Genomic DNA, 23,640 nt, shown 5'->3' with positions numbered 1-23,640 from the left:
TTGAGGATGAGAAACTTCAGGGTCTTCCATGGCTTCTTCATCTCACATCTCCCTGCTTTATGGATTCCCTTTTAATTTTGTTGTTGTTCTCTGCCTTCAAATTGCTTCCAACTTGTGGCGACCCTAAAGTGAGCCTATCATGGGGTTTTTCTTGGTAAGATTTGTTCAGTGGAGGTTTGCCATTGGCTTCCGCTGAGGCTGAGAGAGTGTGACTTGCCCAAGGTAATTTATTTTTACTACCACACCACTTGTTGCTGAAAACATTCCTAGATTCTGCAAGCACTCAGTTTTTCTGCTGCAGAACGCTGAAGGCAAATGAAGGATAGTCCCCTGTAGGATTTTTGTAACAGATTCCATTTATTGAAAGCAAGGCAAGCAGGAAGAGATCCAGATTATGAACTCCTCCCTTGGTCTTTGTTCCTCAAAACCTGTTTTTCCATCACAGCATGGGAAACAAAGGAGAGCCCCTCAGTCTTCGTGTTTCCTTGCAAATTTATAAACACGGTTGGTAAAAAATGAGTGTTTTACCTGTCAAAAAGGATGTAGAGGGAGATTTTCTTCTCCAAGAAGGAAATACAAAGTTTCAGTGTTTGATTGTTTTTTTCAAAAAAAAAAAAAAAAGAGATGTTTGTTGTAGAACAATATAGAAAATGAGCCCTAAGAGAATTCTTAGGCTGTATTTAGTTAAGGAACATGTTAGACCTTCTAAAAGGACTATTTTTGTTATTTTGCTGAACTTTTTTCTTTGTGTGTGTATGTACTTTCACCCTTTGCTTCTAGGTTCGTTTTGTTTCCATGTCTAATGTTTTTATGTATTTGTAAAACTGCCCTAAGAAACATAATGAACAAATGCTTTTACAAATAATTTCCCCCCAGTTATCTCTCCATAGTGCAGGGTGGGCAACATTTGCCCTGTGACCCACACACTGCTCTCCAACCAACCTTTGTGTTCCTCATGCCCCTCTGAGATCCAGTGTTCTGAAATGATTTGAATGTTGGCCTGGATTTTCAGGAAACCAAGGTTTGGATCCTTACTCAGCCATGGATGAACTGTCAGCCCAAGAGGGAGGCAGTGGGTAACCCTCTTAAAAAATGTTACCCATAAAGCCCCATGACAGGTTCACCTTAGGGTCACCGTAATTCAAAAAGGACTTGAAGGCACACAGTAATAACAACAACAGGTCTGTCTGAATTGCATAGTGGCAGTAGCAAACTAGGAAATTCAGAAGTGTGATTTGTTGCCAATTGGTAGGGCTAAGGGATTACAGTCAGCTAGGATGTGAAGCAAAAGGTTGACCTCTGGGCCTGCCAAAGTGCTCCATCTCTGCTCTTACAGTGTTGTATCTTTTAAAGTTTGAGTTCTTAATTTTTAGTTGATTTTCCCCTTCCTTTACTGGGCTACTATTCTCTGTTTTAGGAGTCCCACTTTCCTTGTGAACTAGCCCTGTTTGAAGTCTCATATGGCACCTGTTGGACATCTTTCTGTTGACTCAGTTCCTTGTTCTTCTTTCCTTCTACTTCCTTTTCCAGGTTTGCCAGCAGCCAGAGTGTGGCAAATGCAGAGCTTGCCAGGATATGATTAAATTTGGCGGCAGTGGAAAGACAAAGCAGGCCTGCTTACACAGAAGGTAATTGTGAGCATTGTGTTGATGGGCCAGGCAAGGGATTTGGTGCAAGGGAGCCAACTGCCCCTCTGACACCTTAGTCAGCAAAGGGAAGATATCCAGAGAAACCTTGGGCTGGGTAGCATATGAACAGGGTTATCTCAGATTGGTTTCCTGTTTTCCTGGATTGATTTGCTTTAACATAGTTTATCTTGGGGAGGAGAGAGGTGGTGAGGAGTCTGCAGTGCTTAATCCCAAGATAAGCCAGCTATGTTGAAAGGAAAGACAGATTTCAACCTATGTTTCACCAGATTCTTGGTATCAACTGATTATGAACACAGTAGCTCGTGTGCTGCTAATGACAACAGGCATTAGCAGTTTTGTAAAAGAGGAAAGTTGCAAAAATAAATGGGGTATCACAGGAAACTGACACAAAAACGGTTGAAGAAAGCCTAAACATTGGAAGAAAGCCTGACCAGCAAATCCTGGGCAAGATGATTTTGACCTTATGTTATTTCTAGAAGCAGTCATTTTCTTGTATCAAAAATAGCTTACACGCTGGAAGGCTGTACCCAAGCATATAAAAGTAATGAGTGTCTGTATTACATTTCCATACATACTATCAAATATGTTAAAATTACTGATATTTGAAATTATTAATAGAACAAGGAAAGACTGCTGTGACCCTCCACAGATTGTTGGACTACAATTTCCATCAGCTCTCACCACTCTGAACACTGTCTGTCTGTGTCTGATGGGAGCTGCCATCTAACAGCATTTGGGATGCTATATGTTCTCTATCCACCCTGGAAATACAGTCAGGGATAACATTATTGGTTGGCATCTGTCAGTTTCTCAGATTATCTTTAACTAATCGAAAAAGGCTGATTTGCAGCATATCGCATCTCTTATAAGTTACGTTTTTGTTTTAAGAGAGATCCTCAGTGTGCAGTCCTCCCTGATATAATTAAAATAGCAGCGAACCACAGGGATTCGACTCCAGACTGAATTCTGTATGTGCCTTACCTAGATAAAATGAAGAATATTGGCTCTTGGTATAAGATGTTGTGTGCATTCAGGAATAATAAGAATTGAATAATTATGAATTTAGCAAAATAAGAGTCAGATAATATATAAGAAAGAGGTTTGATGTTGCCCACATAGAGATTCCCTGCAACATTTGCAGTGATGAGATAGGTGTTGGTCTAGTCTTGGAAAAGTGCTGTACAGATGAATTTAAAAAAAAATTAACTTGCTTGCGTTGTATAATCTTGTCTGATTAGTACTAGTTGTATAATTTGGTTTCGGATACATTGCGGAGTGTTAGCAACTTGTACATGTTGGTGGGGTGAAGTGGGGGGAAATTTTATAACTTTCTGATTTGGTTTTAGGTGTCCCAACTTGGCTGTGAAAGAAGCTGATGAGGATGAAGAAGTGGATGACAATATTCCTGAAGTTCCCTCACCCAAAAAGATGTTGCAAGGAAGAAAAAAGAAGCAAAGCAAGAGACGGATTTCTTGGGTGGGAGACCCTGTCAAGGTAAGTTACCTGTGTGGGGAATGGCATGCCTTAAGCCAGGTGTGGGCAACCATATGGGAGCAATGGCCAATTCCTTCCCAAACCACACTTTGGCCTACACCCCTCCGAAAACCATCCCAAATGTTTTCTGTTCAAACCCTCTCAAAATGGTGAAGTACATCTTCTCACCATTTTGAGAGGGACTGTAGAGGAGAACAACTTGGGGGGATAGTCTGGAGTTTTGTGGTATTTGTGGAATGTGATTATTTTTGCATGTTTTCATGCACCTGGATGCTTTCTGCATGGTTGGGGGGGAGCAAAAAGTGCCCTAAAAGCACATCAGATTTTTAAATGGGGAGTTGTGTTTCAGATGGCTTCAGAAGTCACAGAAGTATGTTTAAGGGGCTGTATTCAGCCCATGGGCTACAATTTGCCCAATCCTGTATAAAACCAACAAGGAAAGAGATATATTTGGGGTTCCATTTTTTAGTTATGTGGGCATTGGAGTCCCTTTTAACTTTGTATTTCATACTTCATAGTGCAACCAATGTTGTGCAGATTGCTAGGTCACCATCCAATGTGCTTAATGGTCTAATGTCTCTAAGTGGCTGTCTAGGTCACTCGCACAGGGGCTGATTTTCAAAAATAACACCCCCCCCCCAAAAAAAAATGTGTATTTAGTATTTATTGAAATATTTATATCCTGCCCTACATGCCAAAGCATGGAAATGGTGGGTATGTTGGCTCAGGGACTCTGAAAGTTGTTGTCAAAATATGTAATGTTTTTAAGCTCTGTTACTATCTGTGCTTCTTTTGTTTTGATAATGACTCCTTTTTCTGTGTGCAGAGTGATGGTAAGAAAGACTATTATCAAAAGGTGTGCATCGATTCAGAGACATTGGAGATTGGTGACTGTATTTCTGTCAGCCCCGATGATCCTACACAGGCGCTCTACCTAGCAAGGTGAGTGTGAATTTGGAAATAAATCAAGATTCAGACTTCCATGCTGTCTTAAAATGGATAAAGACTATCCAGAAATTTTCTGTCAATCCTGCTTATAATGAGAGTGATAGACCCTTGCTTAACAGTACCACTACTATGCCAGTTTGTGTAGTGGTAAAGTTACTCTCTTGGACTACAATTCACAAAATCCCTGCTGATGGATTCTGGGAGTTACAGTTCAATTTTTAAGCTCTAGTCCCAGCTTTTAAATGTTACTTGCAAGGTGTACTGTGGCCTTGTGTAATTCTTTCACTTGCACAAAACAGAGACTAGATCCCACAATCCAAATTCATCTCCTCTGCCCAAATGCTCCTCTGTGCACTACCACCTAGCGCTCTTTTCATCAGAGCTTTAGAAACAAAGCAAAGAGGTTTACCAAGCAACTGGTGTTCTTTTCCTGACAGAGGTTTGTTCTAGGATCTTAATAAATGGTCATTCTTTCCCCCATTTGTTTCTTTTCTACACTGTTGCCTGCCCTCAGAATCACTGCCATGTGGGAAGATGCTAACATGGACGAGCCGATGTTCCACGTTCACTGGTTTTGCCGGGGCACTGACACCGTTCTAGGAGCAACCTCTGACCCACTGGAACTCTTCCTGGTAGATGAGTGTGAGGATATGCAGCTGTCTTATATCCATGGCAAGGTCAATGTCCTCTATAAAGCTCCCTCAGAGAACTGGTCCTTAGAGGTATGCTCAAGAATCTTACTGCTTTTCCATTTGATTCTGTAGCTGGTCCTCTTTGTCATTGTAGTCCCCACATGTAACCATGTCAGGCCACTGTTGTCAATAACCACAACTCAGCCACCCACCATATCTCTTCATAATTCCAGCTCTCCACAGCTCTCTGTGTGCAAGCTGTATACAGTCCAGCTTTTAACTCCTCTCCTCTCTGCCATTCCCAGATGTTCCATTCCCTAATGTATAACTCATGTAGAACATTTTCTTATTTGTGATTCTGGTTGTGACATAAACAGCAGCTTCCTCTATTTTCAAAGCACTTGTGATGGCTTTAGACTAGAGGAAATCTCCATCTGGGTTAGATGCGTCTGTAGCTACCCTGACACTTGCTCCATTGTTTTTGATGAACTAGAGGAGTGGTCCCCAAACTTTTAAGAGATTTTGGACTTCAGCTCACAGAAGTCTCAGCCATGTTGGCCAATAGTCTGGGATTTTCCCAGAAAGAGACCCAAGATGACTCTCAAATAAAAACATTTTTAAAATATAATAAAAACATTAAATAAAAACAATATAAAATTACATACATTAAAATCACAATACCCACTCCATATAACAAACACCCCATATAAAAGTCATCCCATGGTTACATGATTACATGCTACTATTGAGAACACGCTCCAGCCAGGCAAACTGACACACAGGTCTTCAGCTTTTGTGATTGTGGGGATGGGTATGTACAGAATTTAGGGAAATTAATTTGTAGAAGTGCACAGCATGTAGTCACACTGCACAGGAAATTCTGAGAGTTGTAGACTAGAAGAGAAACTTTCCTAGGTGTGTGTGTGTGTATGCTGAAGCCTGTAATACGTATTTTTGGTATATATCAATAAAACAGTCTACACTTCACAGTCTGCAGTCTTCACCAAAATCTTTTTCCAATAGGGAGGGCTGGATGTGGAGATCAAAATGGTGGAAGATGATGGCAGAACCTATTTCTACCAAATGTGGTATGATCAAGAGTACGCCAGGTTTGAGACTCCACCAAAGATTCATCCCACTGATGACAACAAACACAAGTTAGTGCTTGAGACCTAATGACTTGCAGAAGGTGGGGATTAAGGGATCCTAAATGAAAAATAACTTTAAAAAAAACAGAAACCCATAGAAATTACCGGGATTCGATCACTTGATAGCAGAGGTTTGGGGCACTCTGAGCTGTTCATACCGCACCAAAAATCTCTTCCAGGAAGAGTTTTTTTTATGATTGGTTTTTTTCTCCCCAGTTGAGAACAGGCATCTGCTTCCTTCCTAGATTCTGCATGAGCTGTATTCGTTTGGATGAGGTGAGGCAAAAGGAAATCCCCAGAGTCTTGGAGCCTCAGGAGGAGTCAGAAGGGAAGATGTTCTATGGCATGGCAATGAAAAATGGGGTGCAATATCGAGTGGGAGATGGAGTTTTCCTTCTCCCAGATGCTTTCCCATTCAGGTTGGTTCTTCAGATGCCTTTGGGGAGTGGGCAAAGGAAGGGATCACTTGGTGCTGGGTGGATATGGCAAAAGTTACAGAATGGATTGGTGGTGCATGGTGGCACTATTTGTTATGTATTAAAATACTATATAAATTTTCAGAATTAAGCGAGAGGAAGAGCTGCTCCATGTTTTGGTTCGGTTAAGGCTTCCAGTTCTATTATTTTTTCCCCATAGCAGGGTATCTGCCAGTGAAATGATGAAGTGCATCTAGGTTTTTGGTGTGAAAAGGGCTGATGAACATGATCACTCACAGATATGGGAGTAAATACTGGATAAGCTTGGATTTGAACAGGACTAAAGCTGAGGAATGAGAGACTAGGGTGACCTATTCAAACATTCCTTGCTTTATTAAGATCTGTGTAGACAACTGAAGGAGAGGGGATTAAGGTTTTTTGTTGTTTTTTTTAATGAGAATGATGTTAATGCTAGGGTACAACTGTGTCTACACACAGAAGACTGCCAGCCAGGAAGACAAACACCACTGCCGAGTCTGGAAGTAGTTCACAACTGCTGAGGTTCTTCTGAAGAGGCTTTTAATCTTAGTTGCAGCAAATATCTACAATCACAATACAGCAATATTTACACAAACCAGCATAATGCTCCGCCATCAACCAACATCTACACCACCACATTATGTTACTAGAGCATTCATTCTTATATACATAAACACAGCTAGGATTCTGATCCAACCCCGTGCTAGCGTTTCATCAGCTTCCTGCCATGTAGCCACAGTGACAGTGCAATTTGGAACCTCTATGACCTGTCTCCGTGCTCATGTTGCATCAGCGTCCTCTAAGTCAGCATTTTCTCTTTAACCCATTGCATGCACCTGAGACATTTTACACAGCCTGAGGCAAAAATATATTGACAAGAGGAAGCTCTTGGGGTACAGCAGTGAGAGTGAAATAGTTGGTGTGATTATATCACGAATGTTCAAAATATCAGTAGTCTGTAAGAGAGCTGTGTGCTTAAATTGTTGGATTAATGTATCAAAGATTTAGGTGATTGGTATAATGAACTTTAACTGGCAGGTTATATTACTCTTAAGAGAATTTTAAATGGGTTTTCTGCTGATGTGCTTAACAGCATGGTAGCTTTGATTGTTTAAACCTACGGTATATATAACTATATCCTTGTCTGATTTTGGTATCTTAACAGTACAAAAATGTATTCACACTTGAATCAGTGTGATGTAAAAATTCTTGAATCACTCTACAGTACACCCACGACCCACAGTCTTGCAAATTAGGCAGCAACATTTATTGATCCATAAAGCATGTAAAAGTAACTTTTTGTTTCGAACTGAAAGGAGGTATACTACTTCACTTCACAAAAAATTCAAATCTTATTCCTGATTTCTCTAATCATTAAAATTTTCTTTCATTTTTACTTCTCCACAGCTTGAGGTTGACCAGTCCTGTAAAACGCCAGAAGAAGGAGGCAGTCAATGAAGAGCTGTACCCTGAGCATTACCGCAAGTATTCTGAATATATCAAAGGCAGCAACCAGGATGCTCCAGGGCCCTACCGCATTGGCCGAATCAAGGAAATCTACTGTAATATCCGCAGCAGTGGCAGACCCAATGAAGCAGAAATCAGGCTACGTGTATATAAACTTTACAGGTAAACAGAGCTGCTAGCCTGGTTTACTTGCTACAGTGGAGGAAAAAGGAATTCCCCTGGCAAATTATTCTCATCCAAGAGATCAGAATCATAAAAGGATTGTATTGGAAACATAGGGAGCAGTGACATAGATGGAGAACCATGAGATGTTTACAGAAGTGACCTCCAGTGTGCATAATTATCTCTGAAAATGGAACTTTGTGCCCAAGAAAAGTCCTAGCACCCACTACTGTCCATGCAAAGCACCTTCTTAAAACAAAAACACAGTGAAAGTGAATCCAGAATCTGTATTTAAGGCCAAACTAAATGTAAGAAGAATCATGTTACATAAGACCCAAGCCCTACCAGCTTCGGCATTCTGTTCCTACAGTGGCCAGACTGTGAGAAGCCAACCAACAATGTCTCTTGTGTGTTTTGCCTTCCCAGGCCAGAAAACACCCATAAGTCTGTAAAAGCCAGCTACCACGCAGACATCAACTTGCTCTACTGGAGCGACGAAGAAGCAACGGTGGAATTCAAAGACGTACAAGGCCGTTGCACTGTGGTGTATGGGGAGGATTTGACAGAAAACATCCAGGACTATTCTGCCAGTGGCTCTGATCGTTTCTATTTCCTAGAGGTGATATTTCCCATTGTTCAGTAGGGAGTTGTGCAGAATTATATGGATACATTGACCAATAGATTAGTCAACCATTTCTAAAATCATGGCATTTGAGAGCCTTAGATGAAAAATACAAATTCTCCCTCCCCTCCATGCACAGGCATTCACACTGATTAAGATGGATCCAGATGTACTGATAAGTTCTCCTATGTAACCTTTGTTCCAGTGCAGAAGAACTACTTTAGCTCTTGTTCATTTCAACAGTGCTTCCCCGTTGATTGTGCCCCAAGGTAAAGTTCTGCTTGCCACCCTTAACAGCACTCCCAACTCTAGTAGATAGGAGTACCTTTGGCCCAAGGCACCAGTCTTTCATTCTTCCCTTTTTTTTCCTTAGAAGCTCAGGAGACGGAACACTATGTGTGTTTGCTGTAAACTAGCAACAAAGCAAAAATGTTTTCTGCATGTTTGTTCTTACATGTGTTTGCATGGTTGTTGTTTTTCAGGCCTATAATGCGAAAACAAAAACCTTTGAAGACCCACCATATCATGCCCGTAGCTCTGGAAATAAAGGGAAAGGAAAGGGAAAAGGAAAAGGTAGGTGCTTAATTTGTTATATTACTACCATAATTGCCCTGGTGCTTCAGTCTATTGCTGTCAGTCTTTGGAAGATTAACATTACATTAATGAAAATTAAATTTCCAAACCAGGTTATCTCACACTGTGGAAAGAAAAAAAGTGAGCCCAGCAACCTGCATAAAATGTACAAACTAAATGTATTTTCCAGACCATATTCTTGATGAAAAAATTCCTGGAAATGGAAAGCTAGTAGAGCAGGGGAATGGTTGAGTTACATCCTTTTTATTTTTTCCTGCTGTATCATCCTTTATCAGTGGGGTTTTTGTTTTGCAATGACAGGGAGCATTTTAAAAATGGCATTCCTTCTACCAGCATCTCTACCCTAAAATGGTGGGGGCTAGTTTTTCTGCAACAAAGCCCTCTTATTTATTTTTCTGTAGCAATAAATAATTTGTGTAAAGAGTATACAGGGAGCTGTAATAGGCAAGTCTCCAGTTTTGCATTGCGGGGTGAGGAAAGTAAGACACCTAGTTCACAGAGGAAAGTTGCAGTGGAGCTCAACGTGAGCTGCATTGGCACTGCAGAAATCATCCAGTTTGACACCACTGCCATGGCTCCATGCTATAGAATTCTGGGAACTGTGGTTTTGTGATACATTTAGACTTTTCTGTCAGAGCTCTGGTGTGCTAATAAGCTACAGTTCCCAGAATTCCATAGCATTGAGCTGTGGCAGTTAAAGCGGTGTCAAACTGGATTATTTCTGCAGTGCAGATACAGCCATCCTCTGTTTTATCTTTCCAGTTAAGCTTCTTTCTTGTATAGTATGTCCTGGGTCCTGTTGCTCTTAACTGTGGCTGAAAAGCGCAAGTTTAAAATGTAATGATTGGTAACTGCTTTGCTGCTGTCATGTCAAGACACAAACTGCAACCTTTCTCACTGTGTGTTTTCAGGTAAAAGCAAAGGGAAATCTTCAGCAGCATCTGAGCATAGTGAGCTTGAAGCTGCGGGGATGAAGCCGCCGAAGTTACGCACCTTGGACGTCTTCTCTGGCTGTGGAGGCTTGTCAGAAGGATTCCACCAAGCAGGCAAGGCAACAGAAAAGCTACTGGGTGGGTGGGAAATGTAGCTAAGCTCTGTCTATGACAGTGGAGCCAGTGAGTTTTTTTCTGTACCCATAGCAGGGGTGGTGAACAGGAATTGGATGAAGGAGTCTTAATCCCCATCCCCTGCAGCCTGATGATATTAGAAAGCATGGCCAGAGTCTTCAGCAGGATCCTGCAGAAGTATTGGGTGGATTTCAACAGAGGAGGAATAGAAGTGAAGCATTGTAAGCTAGCTACAACAGTTCAGAGAAGCAGGAGAAGGAGAAAGCCAGATCAGTTTCACTTCTGACCGTCTCCAGGGATTTTGGATGGGAAGAGTAAGGCTTTCCTGGGGCGGGATAGGGAACTTTTGGAAGGTAGAGGATTCTGGGATGAGAGACCTTCTTTAATTGCCTTTGATTTTGAAAATAAGGAATCCTGCAGAAAGATCTCTCACCCCTTCTCATTTTTTCTGTTTGTTTTTTTCCAATATCAGAAGTCTCAGAGACACTCTGGGCCATTGAGATGTGGGAACCAGCTGCCCAGGCCTTCCGCCTGAACAACCCAGGCACTACAGTGTTCACAGAGGACTGCAACGTCCTGCTAAAACTGGTTATGTCTGGGGAGAAGACCAACTCTTTGGGCCAGAAGCTGCCCCAGAAGGGCGATGTGGAGATGCTATGTGGTGGGCCCCCTTGCCAAGGCTTCAGTGGGATGAACCGCTTTAATTCCCGCACTTACTCAAAGTTCAAGAACTCCTTGGTGGTCTCCTTTCTCAGGTGACTGGCATCAATGCTCATTGGCTTTCTCTGTAATTCTTAGTAAGGGATGTCATGGAGGAGGGAGCAAGCTTGTTTCTGCTGCTCCAGAGACTAGAACGCCGAACAATGGATGCGAACTGCAGGAAAAGAGATTCCAGCTCAACATTAGGAGGAACTTCCTGACAGTAAGGGCTGTTGACAGTGGAACAAACTCCCTCGGAGTGTAGTCGAGTCTCCTTCTTTGGAGGTCTTTAAGCAGAGGCTGGATGGCCATCTGTCAGGGATGCTTTGATTTAGATTTTCTGCATGGCAGGGGGTTGGACTGGATGGCCCTTGTGGTCTCTTCCAACTCTATGATTCTTTGATTCAATGATTCTATAATAGCTGAATCAAGGCCATGTATGTGCTTCCCGTCCACAGGAGGGAAGAAGTGTGGAATGTGTGGTGGTAAATGTAAAACAGTTTTCCTCAGAATCAGTTAATTTATAAAAAGTGAGGGTGGAGGGAGAGCAGATCTATTTGTCATCTTATTACTTATATTTCTCTCTGCCTGTCTAGTGGGTTTTCATCCTCCTCACTTTATCCTCAGGACAGCAACCCTGTGAGGTAGTTCAGGGTGAGAGAGTGACTGGCTCAAGGTTTTTCACTGAGTTTTATGACTCAGTGGAAATTTGAAAATGAGAGATTGAGTTACAAACTAGGATATTTACAGACTGAATGTTGGTTCAATGAGTGGCTTTAGACGTTTTTTCCTCTTTTGCTCCCTTTTGTACTGAACTTTCTTATCTCTTTAAGCTGAATATCAAAAGCAGCTTGAATGTGTGTTATTCTTTTTGTGGTTATATCTTAATATTGTTGTTATCCTTTTGTTACATCACAGCAACACCCAAAGGTTGGCAATGTATACATTGACCTCCAATTGTGACATTTTTGGGGGGAATTGGTGGGTTTCTTTTTATTTTCCTTTTTTATTTTATTTTTTCTAACAATCTTCTCATGCCCTGTATTTGAGGGTCTCTTTGAGCTAATTTTGGCCCAGAAGAAACTTTTCAACCAAAAAGTAACATTCAGATTTATTACCTGGTTATTAATGGGCTTCTCCAGGGCTTAAAACAGTCACAAGATGAAGTAGATGACAAAAACATGGCAAAATTATCCTTCATAGTGTCCAGAGGGCATAGGGGACATTTTTAGTTTTAACAAATTAAAAAATATATATATTGTGTGTGTCTGGGAAAATGTGATGGGGGATAACATGCACTCTGTGGGCTGACATGCAGTCTTTCCCCTCCTGGTCTGTTTAAAACCTCAGGATTGTTCTAATCTTGAAATAAGGACTGTTTGGGGAATGTGGATGGTGTTCTGGTTATGGGACTCAAAGCTTAGCTATCTAGATTCTTGGATTACAACTCTCCTTGTCCTTCAGCTAGCACAGGCAGTGAGGAGGAATGTGCCACCATCTCTCAGAAAAGGAGACTGCTGGAGAGACAACCCAGCTGATCTCTCAATATCCCTTCTCCTATAGTTACTGTGACTACTACAGGCCAAGGTTCTTCCTTCTTGAGAATGTGAGGAACTTTGTCTCCTTCAAGCGCTCCATGGTGTTAAAGCTCACCCTGCGGTGCCTTGTCCGGATGGGATACCAGTGCACCTTTGGGGTGCTGCAGGTAATGTTTTCAGGCATCTTCTGTACCAGGATGGAAAAAATGGAAGAGTGAGGGTACTGTTTCTAAGCCCTTGTGAGGGGAAATGTTTTCTCTATATAAAGTATAGACCCAGAACACACTCAGAATCAGGAGCTATGTAAGCTTAGGTTGTATTTTTCCACTACTTCAGTAAGTCTTGGGTAGCACCGATGACCTTTAAAGGGGATTTGACAATTTCCTGGAGGGGTACCTCTACAGATTGATCAACAGCTATAATAACAAAAATGCACCTCTTCTCAGAAGGAGTGTGCTTAAAGGAGCAGACAGTAAGATGGTGATCTTATCATTAATCATCAATTGTAGGAATCCAACCTCAAATCTCTACACTTTCCTCAGGTGGTTGATCCTGTGGAGTTTAGGTCCCTTTCTCTGAGCTCTGTTGAAACTCACTTGTCTGCCCATCTGCTTTCTTCACTTATTGTTGCAGTGGGCTAGACATTTGTGTGGGTTCCTCCTCAAATTAAACCTGGCTTAATTACATGCAGCAGCTTTGTGCCCAGCATCCTTGCTGCATACTCGGCTATTCTTTCAAGTGGCCTTCTTGTGGTGCCCATTTTTAGCTTCTCCTTTTATAAAATGTGGAGCCCCACATTCAGAATAGTCTCTTTCTCTTTAATTTTCCAGGTGGTAAACTGAAAACAGGAGTAGATTTTAACCATTTATACTAAACAGTTTTAAAGAATAGGCTAAGGGTGTGGTATTGTTTTAATGAACTGTTTTAATGGCTTTATATCTTTTAATGGCATCTTATCATTTAAAGTGTAGTCTTAAATCAGTTTAGTACTGTGACTATTTAATCCCATTTTGATATTCACTTTTTTGTGTTTTTCTAGCTGTATTGTGGTTTTAAAATGCAAGCTGCCTTATGTTCCAATTTTCTGAGAAAGGCAGGATATAAACATAATAGTGATGATTGTGGTGTAAAGAAACACATAGAACTCAAAATGAAAATTACAAGTTTGTTGCAGTGTTCATTGTTGTTCCTTGACAAATTCGTATGTGTTCATCATATGTCTCTTTTCAGGCTGGTCAGTATGGTGTGGCCCAGACGCGCAGGAGAGCAATTGTGCTGGCTGCAGCTCCTGGAGAGAAACTCCCCATGTTCCCTGAACCCCTGCATGTGTTTGCTCCCCGAGCCTGCCAGCTCAGTGTAGTGGTGGACGATAAGAAGTTTGTTAGCAATATAACAAGGTAATGGCCCTCTCCCAAATTAAGTAGATGGCGATTTCAGTGGGCAGATTAGGATTGTTCAAAGGCAGACAGCTAGCACATGGGAAAGTCAATCCTTTGCTTCACAGATCATAATAAACATGAGTGGCTGAGTTCTGCTTTGCTTATGTTCTGAAATCTTATGGACCAAGATTAGAATCCTTCCACAAGGGGATAGCATTAAATGTAGAGGGTGGGAACTACCACTACTTGCTCTCCCTCCAGTTGAGCAATGGCCTCATCCAAGCCAGCAACAATAGTGCAGCAGTGGCTCCCATGTCAGTGGGATTGAATTAATGCCAGGTTTTGACTAGTTTTAAAAGAGGTATCTGAGGTACTGAAACCGTTTAGGAATAGAGTTCAACCTTTGAAAAACTCTTAAAGCCTAGGGAAAAGCCACAACTGCAGTACTGTTCAAAGTTTCAGAAACGTTTTGAGCTTTTCTTCTGATAGTAACTGATTTTACCAAGCACTGAGTCACTGTCCCCCAGCTTACACTTTCAAAATAATAATAATAATAATAATAATAATAACAACAACAACAACAACTAATGGAGGGAAACAGTGTTCAACCTCAGAACATCTCAGCTTTTTCAACTGAAAAAATATTTCCCAAACTTGTTACTGAATTGTTGAAAGTAGGGTGGTGACTTGTCCTATGTAGGACTTGACCTTTGAGCAGCATTCTTTGGATCTATTCTAGGACATACTCTGGTCCATTCCGTACCATCACAGTCCGGGACACCATGTCTGATCTTCCTGAAATCAGGAACGGGGCATCAGCACTTGAAATCTCTTACAATGGAGAGCCACAGTCCTGGTTCCAGAGGCAAATCCGAGGTTCCCAGTATCAGCCTATCCTCAGGGATCATATCTGCAAGGTAAAGAAGCACTTCCGATCTCTTACTACTTTATAAGTTATATTTATGTCACACCTTTCCTTCAGTAAGGTCAAAGGGGCATCATAGTTCTCTTCCTGCTCAGTTTACCTGAACAACCATGTGCAGTAGGTAAGGCTGAACAAGAGTCACTAGTCCAGAATACCCAGTGTGTTTTGTGACTGAGTGGGGACTTGAACCTGGTCTACCCAGGTTGTAATCCAACATTCTTAACAAGTAGGATTTGCCATGTAAAATACTGAGGCCAGAGCTTTCTAGGAAACAGGTCAGTTCAGAGAGCTTTATGTTTATTTCTCAAGCAAAATCTAGTAGGTTCCCAAAAGAAAACAACTATTTGAGTGCCTTGTATAATTATACCAAAATACAGGAGCTACCCTGCTTTGAAATCTTGGGAGGAGGTGGGAGCATTAGAGTGATGGAAGAAAAAGCGAGGAGTGCATAAATAGAGCGAATGAGAATTGGGTCTTTGGGCACCTGGCCTAATAAACAGTCCCTTCTACTGCCTGCTGCCTTTCTGTATGCAAGAGAGACACCTCTCTGACCCTAATTGTCAACAAAAGTTGGAAAAAAGTATTCAGAACCTCTTCTTCAGAGAGACAGTAATAGGGTAATGTGCTAGGTCTGTTGTGATGTCCTCCTGTATCCACCTTCCAGTTTGGGCATTTTTATGGACTCATTTATGACATTTGCACCATTTGGTAAATCCAACCCGTTAAAAACCTCATTTTATACTGGGAGGTAAGCACTTGCTGTTATTGATGTGGGGTGGAGGAATGGGGAAGGTACTGCTGATGATTCCTCAGGTGCTGAGGCTAACTAGACTTTGCCTTCTTAGGATATGAGTGCACTGGTAGCTGCTCGGATGAGACACATTCCATTGGCCCCGGGCTCAGATTGGCGCGATCTGCCTAACATTGAAGTGCGCCTCTCGGATGGCATCACCACCCGCAAGTTGCGCTACACACATCATGATAAGAAAAATGGGCGGAGCAACACAGGAGCCCTGCGAGGGGTGTGTTCTTGTGCTGAAGGTACAAGATATGGGTGTATCTGGGGGAAGAGATTATTGAGACAATTTATTCTAAAGAGGCTTCTTCTGGCCTTGTTTCTCCAATCCTTAAGAAGCCAGAGCTTTGGAGGTATCTGACAGAGGTCTTGACCAAGCCTCAAACACTATTCAAGGCAGCTAATAGCGGTAAAATGAAAACAAATACAGTGAGATATAACAAGTATAACAAATAATAAAGCATAAAACCATTATAAGTTTAACCAGCAGAAAAATCATATTAAAAGGCAGGTGAGCTAAAAAATTTAATTAAGTGATGAAATATTAATATATCTCTACACTAACGATCTATAGATGTATTCAAAGGAAATATAAAATGCTGCAAGTTAATAAAAAACATAACCTTTAATTTTTAGGTCAAGCAGAACTTCAATATTTCTAGTGTTGATGTCTACTTTGTATAGAGGCAGGAGGAAAATAAAAGCAGAAAAATAGACACACATACACCCTCCAAAGCTCCAATCTAATATACAGTCGGCCCTTCTTATACACGGATTTTTTATACACAGATTCAAGCGTACACAGTTTGAAAATGTTCAAAAAAGTATACATTTCAAATATCAAACCTTGATTTTCCATTTTTTATAAGGGACACCATTTTGCTCTGTCATTCTATTTAATGGGACTTGAGCATACATGGATTTTGTTATACACGGGGGATCTTGGAACCAAACCCCAGCGTATAATAAGGGTCCACTGTATTTGCCTTGGTTATCTAGAATGGTAGCTATTTGCTTTCTCCCGATCACTAAGTGGCCCATCTTGTGACTAGGTTACCTGGCTTTTCAATAATTTGCTATCTGTTTTGAAAATGTTTGGCTTCTGTTGTGGTGGAGATAAATCTGATAATGGGCCAACTTTGTCTGCTGGGCCCTTAATCTTCCTTCATATTAGAAGCAGCTCTGTGAGTTTGGAAGTGTCTTGGTGGGTCATCTAATCCGAAAACTCTGGGTTTATAAAAAATATTAAATCTAGAACACTTTTTTTTTGCTGCCCAGAAGTGCCTCCATCCATTTTCTGGATGAGTCCATGGTTGTAAAAATGCAAGTTAATGGTAATGGACAGGCATAACTGTGTTGTGTTTGTTGTAGCAAAACAACACAGAGCCTCTGCATCCTTGACAACTAAAATAGTACTCTAGCATGAGCTTTTTGGGGACTACAGCCCCCTTCCTCAGATTTTCTCAGATACAGAATACAGAAAAGATATTGGTTATTCTAAATACAGAAGTGGGCTGTACTTCTTCAGATCTCATGCTATGTTTGTCTTAAATGTTGCAAAGGTGTGTCAGTTACATTGGGAATGAATGGGCCTGGGATTCCCAAATCCTGCTCCTGCAACAGATCCAGTTTAATAATAATAATAAATAAAAGTTTTATTTCTATACCGCCCTTCTTGCAATCAGGGCGGTGTACAGCATTATGCAAGCATTATACAAAACACATACAATAAAAACATTACAATTAAAAAATCACATTAAAAACCAATTCTGGCCAGCTTGCCACTGCTGTCAGGGGGGGGGGGGGGGAGACTAACTGGAGCCTGTATCCGGGAATGCTAACTTGAACAAGAAGGTCTTTAATCCCTTCTTGAACTGGGCCAGGGAGGTGGCCGAGCGGAGCTCTACGGGCAGCGAATTCCAGAGGGTCGGGGCCGAGGTGGTGAAGGTCCTCCTAGATGTGGAGGCCAATCTTGCCCCTGGGACCCTCAATAGCTGCTGCCCAGATGTTCTGAGGGTGCGGGGCGGATTATATGGGGAGAGGCGGTCCTCTAGGTATCCTGGGCCCAAGCCATTTAGGGCTTTATAGGTTATAACCAACACCTTGTATTGCGCCCAGAAACGAATAGGCAGCCAGTGCAGATCTTTAAGCACTGGTGTTATATGACTGGCCCTGGATATGCCAGTGACCAGTCTGGCTGCCATATTCTGTACCAATTGTAGCTTCCGGGTTTGGCGTTGCAGAAGTCCAATCGAGAGGTTACCAGAGCATGTACTACCGTTTCAAGGTCCCTCCGGCCCAGGTAGGGACGCAGCTGGCGAATCAGCCGGAGCTGATAACAGGTGCTCCTGACCGTCGCGTCCACCTGAGATGTAAGGTGGAGCGACGAGTCGAGGAGCACCCCCAGACTGCGTACCGAGTCCTTCACGGGAAGCGTGATCCCGTTCAGGACAGGTGGAACCACCGCCATCCCCGGGCCAGGAGAACCTATCACGAGTACCTCTGTTTTCTCTGGATTCAGACTGAGTCGGTTTTCCCTCATCCAGCCCATTACCTACTCCAGACAGGCCACGAGAGGAGAGATGCCATCCTCGGTCACTGCATCAGTCGGAGACATAGAGAAGACTATTTGGGTGTCATCAGCGTACTGATAACCCCGTCCCCCATGTCTCCGGATGATCTCTCCCAGTGGTTTCATGTAAATGTTAAAAAGCATGGGAGACAGAATGACTCCTTGAGGGGACCCCAGATGTAAGAGCCCTCTTATCGGAGCACACGTCTCCCAGCTGCACCATCTGGAACCTCCCAGAGAGGTAGGATCGGAACCACTGGAGCGCAGTGCCCCCGATTCCCACCCCTGCCAGGCGCTCCAGAAGGATACCATGGTCTATGGTATCGAAAGCCGCTGAGATGTCCAAGAGCACCAACAGGGACACGCTTCCCCTGTTGATGCCCAGACGGATTTGATTTCATTGTTCATCTCTGATTCAATCTGGCTGTTCTGTGGGAGTCTGAAATGCTTTCAGAAATATGGGGTCAGGATGATACTTTGACTGGAAAGCAGTGGTTTGTCTGGGAAGAAGCAGCTCCTGGGCTCTTCAGTTCTGGAGCAGGATACCTTCCCCCATCACAGTATCTTCCCCCCCCACCCCCGGTAACATTTTGAGCTTTTATGGTGTAATGCCAATTCAAATGTTAAAAGTACCATCACTCCTACATTCAGTGTAAGGCTGTTTGAATTCTGTTCTCCCCACTAGGCAAGGCATGTGATCCTGCAGACAGGCAGTTCAACACCCTGATTCCTTGGTGTCTGCCCCACACGGGGAACCGGCATAACCACTGGGCTGGTTTGTATGGAAGATTAGAGTGGGACGGGTTCTTCAGCACAACAGTCACCAACCCAGAGCCCATGGGTAAACAGGTAAATAAATCTCTTAAGACGAGTATGTACATCATCATCCTCTGGCAGAATATGTATTTAAGTTGAACTATATTGTATGCTAAAATGTTATCCAAGGCAGGAGCAGGGCTTCCTTAATTATGAACCCTCTGGCCCAGTGGAATTCCCTGTCCCAGGGAGACAAGGTCTACTCCAGGGTTAGGCAACCTTTTTGAGCCGGGGGCCAGGTTGCTGTCCCTCAGACAACTGGGGGGCCGAAGCTGGGGGGCGGAGCTTCCACCGAAGCCCCGCGGGGAGGAGGAGGCATTTGCCCACCCTCTCCTCCTCGGTCCCTTCCTTCGGCCGAACGGGCTCCAAGGGACCCTTTCGGCCGAAGGGGAGGGAGGCCGAAGGAAAGGGCTTGGGCACCTGTCCCAGGCCCTTCACTTGGCTCTTCCCTTTGGCTGAAAGGGCTCCAAGGGCCGTGGAGGAGCCCAGGAGGTGGCAGGCCGCTTCCATGGGCCCCTTCTTGGGCCCTGCGGCCCCAGGCCTCCCTCCGGAGGGAGAGGCCTAGGGCCGCAAGGGCCCAGCAGGGAGCCCGCGGAGGCGGCAGGCCGCTTCCGCAGGCCCCTTCTCAGCACGTGCGGCCCCAGGCCTCCCTCCGGAGGGAGAGGCCTGGGGCCACAAGGGCCCTGGGGGGAGCCTGCAGAGGCGGCAGGCCGCTTCCCCAGGCCCCTTCATGCAGCCCAGGAGGAGGTGGAGGAGGAGGAGGTGGCGGCGGCGGCAACAAGACTGGGCTGGGGCCGGTCCTGCTGCCTCCGCGGGCTGCCTCCGGCCCGTGGGCCAGTGGTTGCCGACCCCTGGTCTACTCAATACTGAAACATGGAGAGATCTTTAGGGGGATTTTTGGGGGGGAGGGGGGCGTTAAGATTGTTTTGGTGACTGAAGCACAATGAAGATTTCAACTACCTGAAAGCATTAGATGACACAATTTGTCTTCACCTGTCTTTTAAAAGACTTTTAAAATCACTTATAACTTCCAGGTTTGCCAGTAGAGAAGGTCTCATGCTGCTCTTGACATCTGCTCTAACCCAGTTTAGGAGTAAGTGAGTTTCAGGGGGAAAAAGTAATGAGGAGCTCAGTGAGTCTCAGCCACCACTCTAGTTAGTGGAGATAGAACGAAACCATTCACTGTGCATCCCAGCAAGCTGAAAACTGATTATATTAACAAACTCTTTTTCTTGACTGAGACTGCAGCCTCTATCATATAACAACAGAGACAGACTAACCAATACCAGCCAGATTTATTTTTCTTCTTGGGTTTTTGTATCTTTTCGTACCCCCTCATTTTTGTACCATCTCACCCTATGAAAAGTTCTAGAGAACTAGAAAACTCACATCCCCTTTGCAGGACTTTGGTTAACAGTTTAGTGGTCCTAATAAAAGTATTGTCTATCTCTTATTTTTCTTTTTGCTATTGAACAGGGCTACTTTTTTCTCTCTGCTTTTAGGTCAGTCTCAGTAAGCTTTTCATGTTGCTCTGTTACTCTAGATTTTAACAGATTTCTTGATATTTTATATACTGTGAACTGGTTTGGGTTTGATGTTGTTTTTTTCCCAAAAGGCCCTTTGAAGGAGAAAGAAGATATGAAATCCTTTGAGTCAGTCATTTGCCATTCTGACCCAAGGGAAGAACTTTCTTACATAAAGCAGATGAGCCTTGGCATAGTTTCTGGTAAAGGTGACTTGTTCTCTTTTCTGTAGGGCCGTGTGCTTCATCCTGAGCAGCACCGAGTAGTGAGTGTGCGGGAATGTGCGCGATCCCAGGGATTTCCAGACACATACAGGCTCTTTGGAAATGTGCTTGACAAGCACAGACAGGTATGTTGTCGTGCCTTTTTGTGCAGGTCCTTTCTGGGACATGGTGCTTTTAAAAAAATGTTTTAGAGAAGTGGACAATTGACCTTCCAAATGTTGTTGTACAACATTGCTGAATAGTCCCTTGTTGGCTGCCTGGTACAACATGTAGACAAAAACATCTGGAAGCCCACAGTTTCTGACCCCTATTGTGCCGGGCTGGCATAGGAACCCTCTTACATAGCCTTTCCAAGAAGTGATGATACCCAGTGAAAGCAACTATTTTCCCCATAGCAATCCCTGCTTTTCTGAGGGTCCTTGGTTGCTGGTTTTTATTTTCCACAGTCGCTTGAAAGTACTGCTGATTTTTTAAAAGGAGGTTCAGCAGTAGTACAGCGGTCTTTTCAAAGAATGTTCATGGTTTGGTGGAATAAGTTCTGAAATCTTCTAAACATTTAAGCCGGCCCAGTACAAGCACATATCTTGTAAAACACCCTGGATCTTCTGAAATATGTTTGTGTCTGCTTGAGAAGGGCAGCTGTATTGTAGGACACTACAGACACATTTCTCCGAACAGGAGAGGGTATGTGTTGGGGTAGACATATGCTTCCTATCTTACTATATTTTACAAGGTGAGATAAAAATGCATTTCAACTGTGAGACTCTGGTTTAATACAAGAGGGTAGTATATTAGTGGGAAACTGTTTACTGAGATCTGTGGTCATTTTCCATATTTGGCTATAAAAATTAGGACACCCTTGCTGAAACGTAACGGGTTTTTTTGTGTGTGTGAAAATAGCACTATAAAATTCTGTGTGTAGTATTCTGAAATAACAGGCTGCTGAAGCTCAACAAACTTGCCTTTGCAAATCTGCCAAGGTTCCATTGTCATTAACTTGTCATTAACTTAATATGAAAAGAGAAAGTTGCTTGGCTTTTCTGGACCTAGCAGCATTATCCTTTGGTAGTTCTGTTACAATAGCTTCAGGTCCTTCTTTTTCACTCATCTTTCCGGTGTTTTTGCAGGTGGGAAATGCAGTGCCTCCACCTTTAGCAAAAGCCATCGGACTAGAGGTCAAATCATGTGTGTTGACAAAAATGAAAGAGGATGCTACAGGTAGGTTATGGGTTGCCAGCAATCATACTGAAAGAGGATTTTGGGTTTCTGTATTCTATTAATTTGTCACTGTGTGCCTTCAAATAGTTTCTGACTTATGGTAACTCTAAGGTGAATCTACCACGTGGTTTTCTTTGCAAGAGTTATTCGGAGGGGGCTTGCCTTTGCTTTTTTCTGAGGCTGAGAGAGCATGACTTGGCAAAGATTACCCAGTTGGTTTTCATGGCTAAGTGAGGAGTTGAACCCCTGGGCTCCAGAGATGTAATCCAGCACTCAAACCGCTATACCATGCTGTCTCTCAGCACAGATTCTAGATACAAATTCTAATAATACTCAGTAATATTTGCAGGGGCAGATCAGCTCTTGCTCTTCTTACTGTCTCTCTCTCTCTCTGTCTCCTGCCCCCTTACATCTTATAGTGTTATCTATGCATAAGATAGTCTACAGTTTTTCCTCCACATTGTTCACTCAGTGGCTTCTGTCTATGCACCCACCAAAACTGTAATATGTTGGCCACTCTCCGAAACCTCTGTGAAGGCTTTAAAGCAGGAATGGGGAATATGTAGCCTTCCAGATGCTATTGAACTACAACCCCCATGATTCCTCACAATTGTCTGGCCTGGTTAAGGCAGATAGGAGTTGCAGTACAACAGTCATTTGTGGCAGCTACACATTTTCCATCCAGATGCAAAATACACATGGGTTTCTATACAATAGTGGGTACCCCACAATGTTGTACCTGCCTTGGCCCTTTCCTCTAACCCCAAATGGAATAATGGGTGGGGTTTTTTTTGCAGAGGGGTCTATGTTCCTTTTGGACTCCTCCACTTCGTCCCTATCCATGGAGATGTGAGCTGGACAGACTAATAATATGCTAAGCCATGTGAAATTTACATTTCTGGTGTATCTTACTCCTCTACAGATACCATCAAACGGGAAAAGATGGACACTTCAGATTAATTCGTAGATCGCTCATCATCTGCTGCACCTCTGTTACAGCACCTGAACACCCAAACATGCACTGATAATTTTAATGTCCTTTTTTTTTTTATTTCCAGTTTATTTTCCTATACATCTGGACATGCTGAAAATCGTTGGCGGTTTCTTTGTTTTGGCGGGGGAGGCGGGGAGGATGTTTGTGTTTTTTCTCTCTCTGTCTCTCTCTCTCTTTCTCAAAGCCTGTGTTTGTGAGCAGTGTTCGTCTCCTCGGCTGGCATTCATAAAAGCTGTTTCGATGTTCCAAATAACCATTCTCAAGTGATCAACTGTGCAGTGCCTGACACTTCATGCGTGTGCGTTTGTATGTGTGTTGGGGGGGAGGGGGGTTGAGGATGTTTTTATGATACATTGTATTGAAATTTAATCAACCACTTTATACAAGTGGAAATTAATACTTTATGTAGTTTTTTATATGTTGTAATATTTCTTCAAATAAATCTCTCCTATAAATTATTCCAAGATCCCTTTCTTACTTCCTTCAGGCCCACCCCAAACCTTGCATTCTCTGGTTTAATTATTCTTAATTCTGGCAAGTTGGTTCACACATGCATTGAAAACCACTTGATTATTCAAAATTCAGGAGCCTGCTGTGTTGGCAGAGACAATAACCCAGAATAGAATAAATATTTGGTATAAACAGAACAGCCTTTTAAATGCTTAGTGGAGAAAGTATCAAAAACATTTAATGGTTTTATTTTGAAGATCTAGTATGC

The 23,640-nt window shown here is 42.9% G+C and overlaps 1 protein-coding gene across 1 annotated transcript in view; it reads left to right on the top strand.

Annotated features, from left to right (window-relative positions):
- DNMT1 (DNA methyltransferase 1) overlaps positions 1-23,380 on the top strand; it is a 53,767-nt gene extending 30,387 nt beyond the window's left edge. Inside the window, exons 16-34 of the mRNA XM_089486255.1 lie at positions 1,531-1,628; positions 2,996-3,143; positions 3,970-4,085; positions 4,606-4,813; positions 5,747-5,880; positions 6,117-6,290; positions 7,734-7,955; positions 8,382-8,574; positions 9,060-9,150; positions 10,083-10,217; positions 10,711-10,993; positions 12,501-12,642; positions 13,706-13,872; positions 14,594-14,771; positions 15,625-15,820; positions 18,833-18,996; positions 20,719-20,835; positions 21,838-21,928; positions 22,851-23,380. Coding sequence (XP_089342381.1) covers positions 1,531-1,628; positions 2,996-3,143; positions 3,970-4,085; positions 4,606-4,813; positions 5,747-5,880; positions 6,117-6,290; positions 7,734-7,955; positions 8,382-8,574; positions 9,060-9,150; positions 10,083-10,217; positions 10,711-10,993; positions 12,501-12,642; positions 13,706-13,872; positions 14,594-14,771; positions 15,625-15,820; positions 18,833-18,996; positions 20,719-20,835; positions 21,838-21,928; positions 22,851-22,888 — 2,895 coding nt within the window. The 3' untranslated portion in view covers positions 22,889-23,380. The remainder of the gene's footprint in view (positions 1-1,530; positions 1,629-2,995; positions 3,144-3,969; positions 4,086-4,605; positions 4,814-5,746; positions 5,881-6,116; positions 6,291-7,733; positions 7,956-8,381; positions 8,575-9,059; positions 9,151-10,082; positions 10,218-10,710; positions 10,994-12,500; positions 12,643-13,705; positions 13,873-14,593; positions 14,772-15,624; positions 15,821-18,832; positions 18,997-20,718; positions 20,836-21,837; positions 21,929-22,850) is intronic.
- Positions 23,381-23,640: the final 260 nt, after the last annotated feature.

Source organism: Sceloporus occidentalis, unplaced genomic scaffold (genome assembly GCF_023333645.1).
Source record: "Sceloporus occidentalis isolate IW3139 unplaced genomic scaffold, rSceOcc1.0.p SCAF_1, whole genome shotgun sequence".
Lineage (NCBI taxonomy): Eukaryota > Metazoa > Chordata > Lepidosauria > Squamata > Phrynosomatidae > Sceloporus > Sceloporus occidentalis.
Note: the sequence above shows the minus strand (reverse complement) of the source record. Positions and strands in the feature narration are given on the sequence as shown.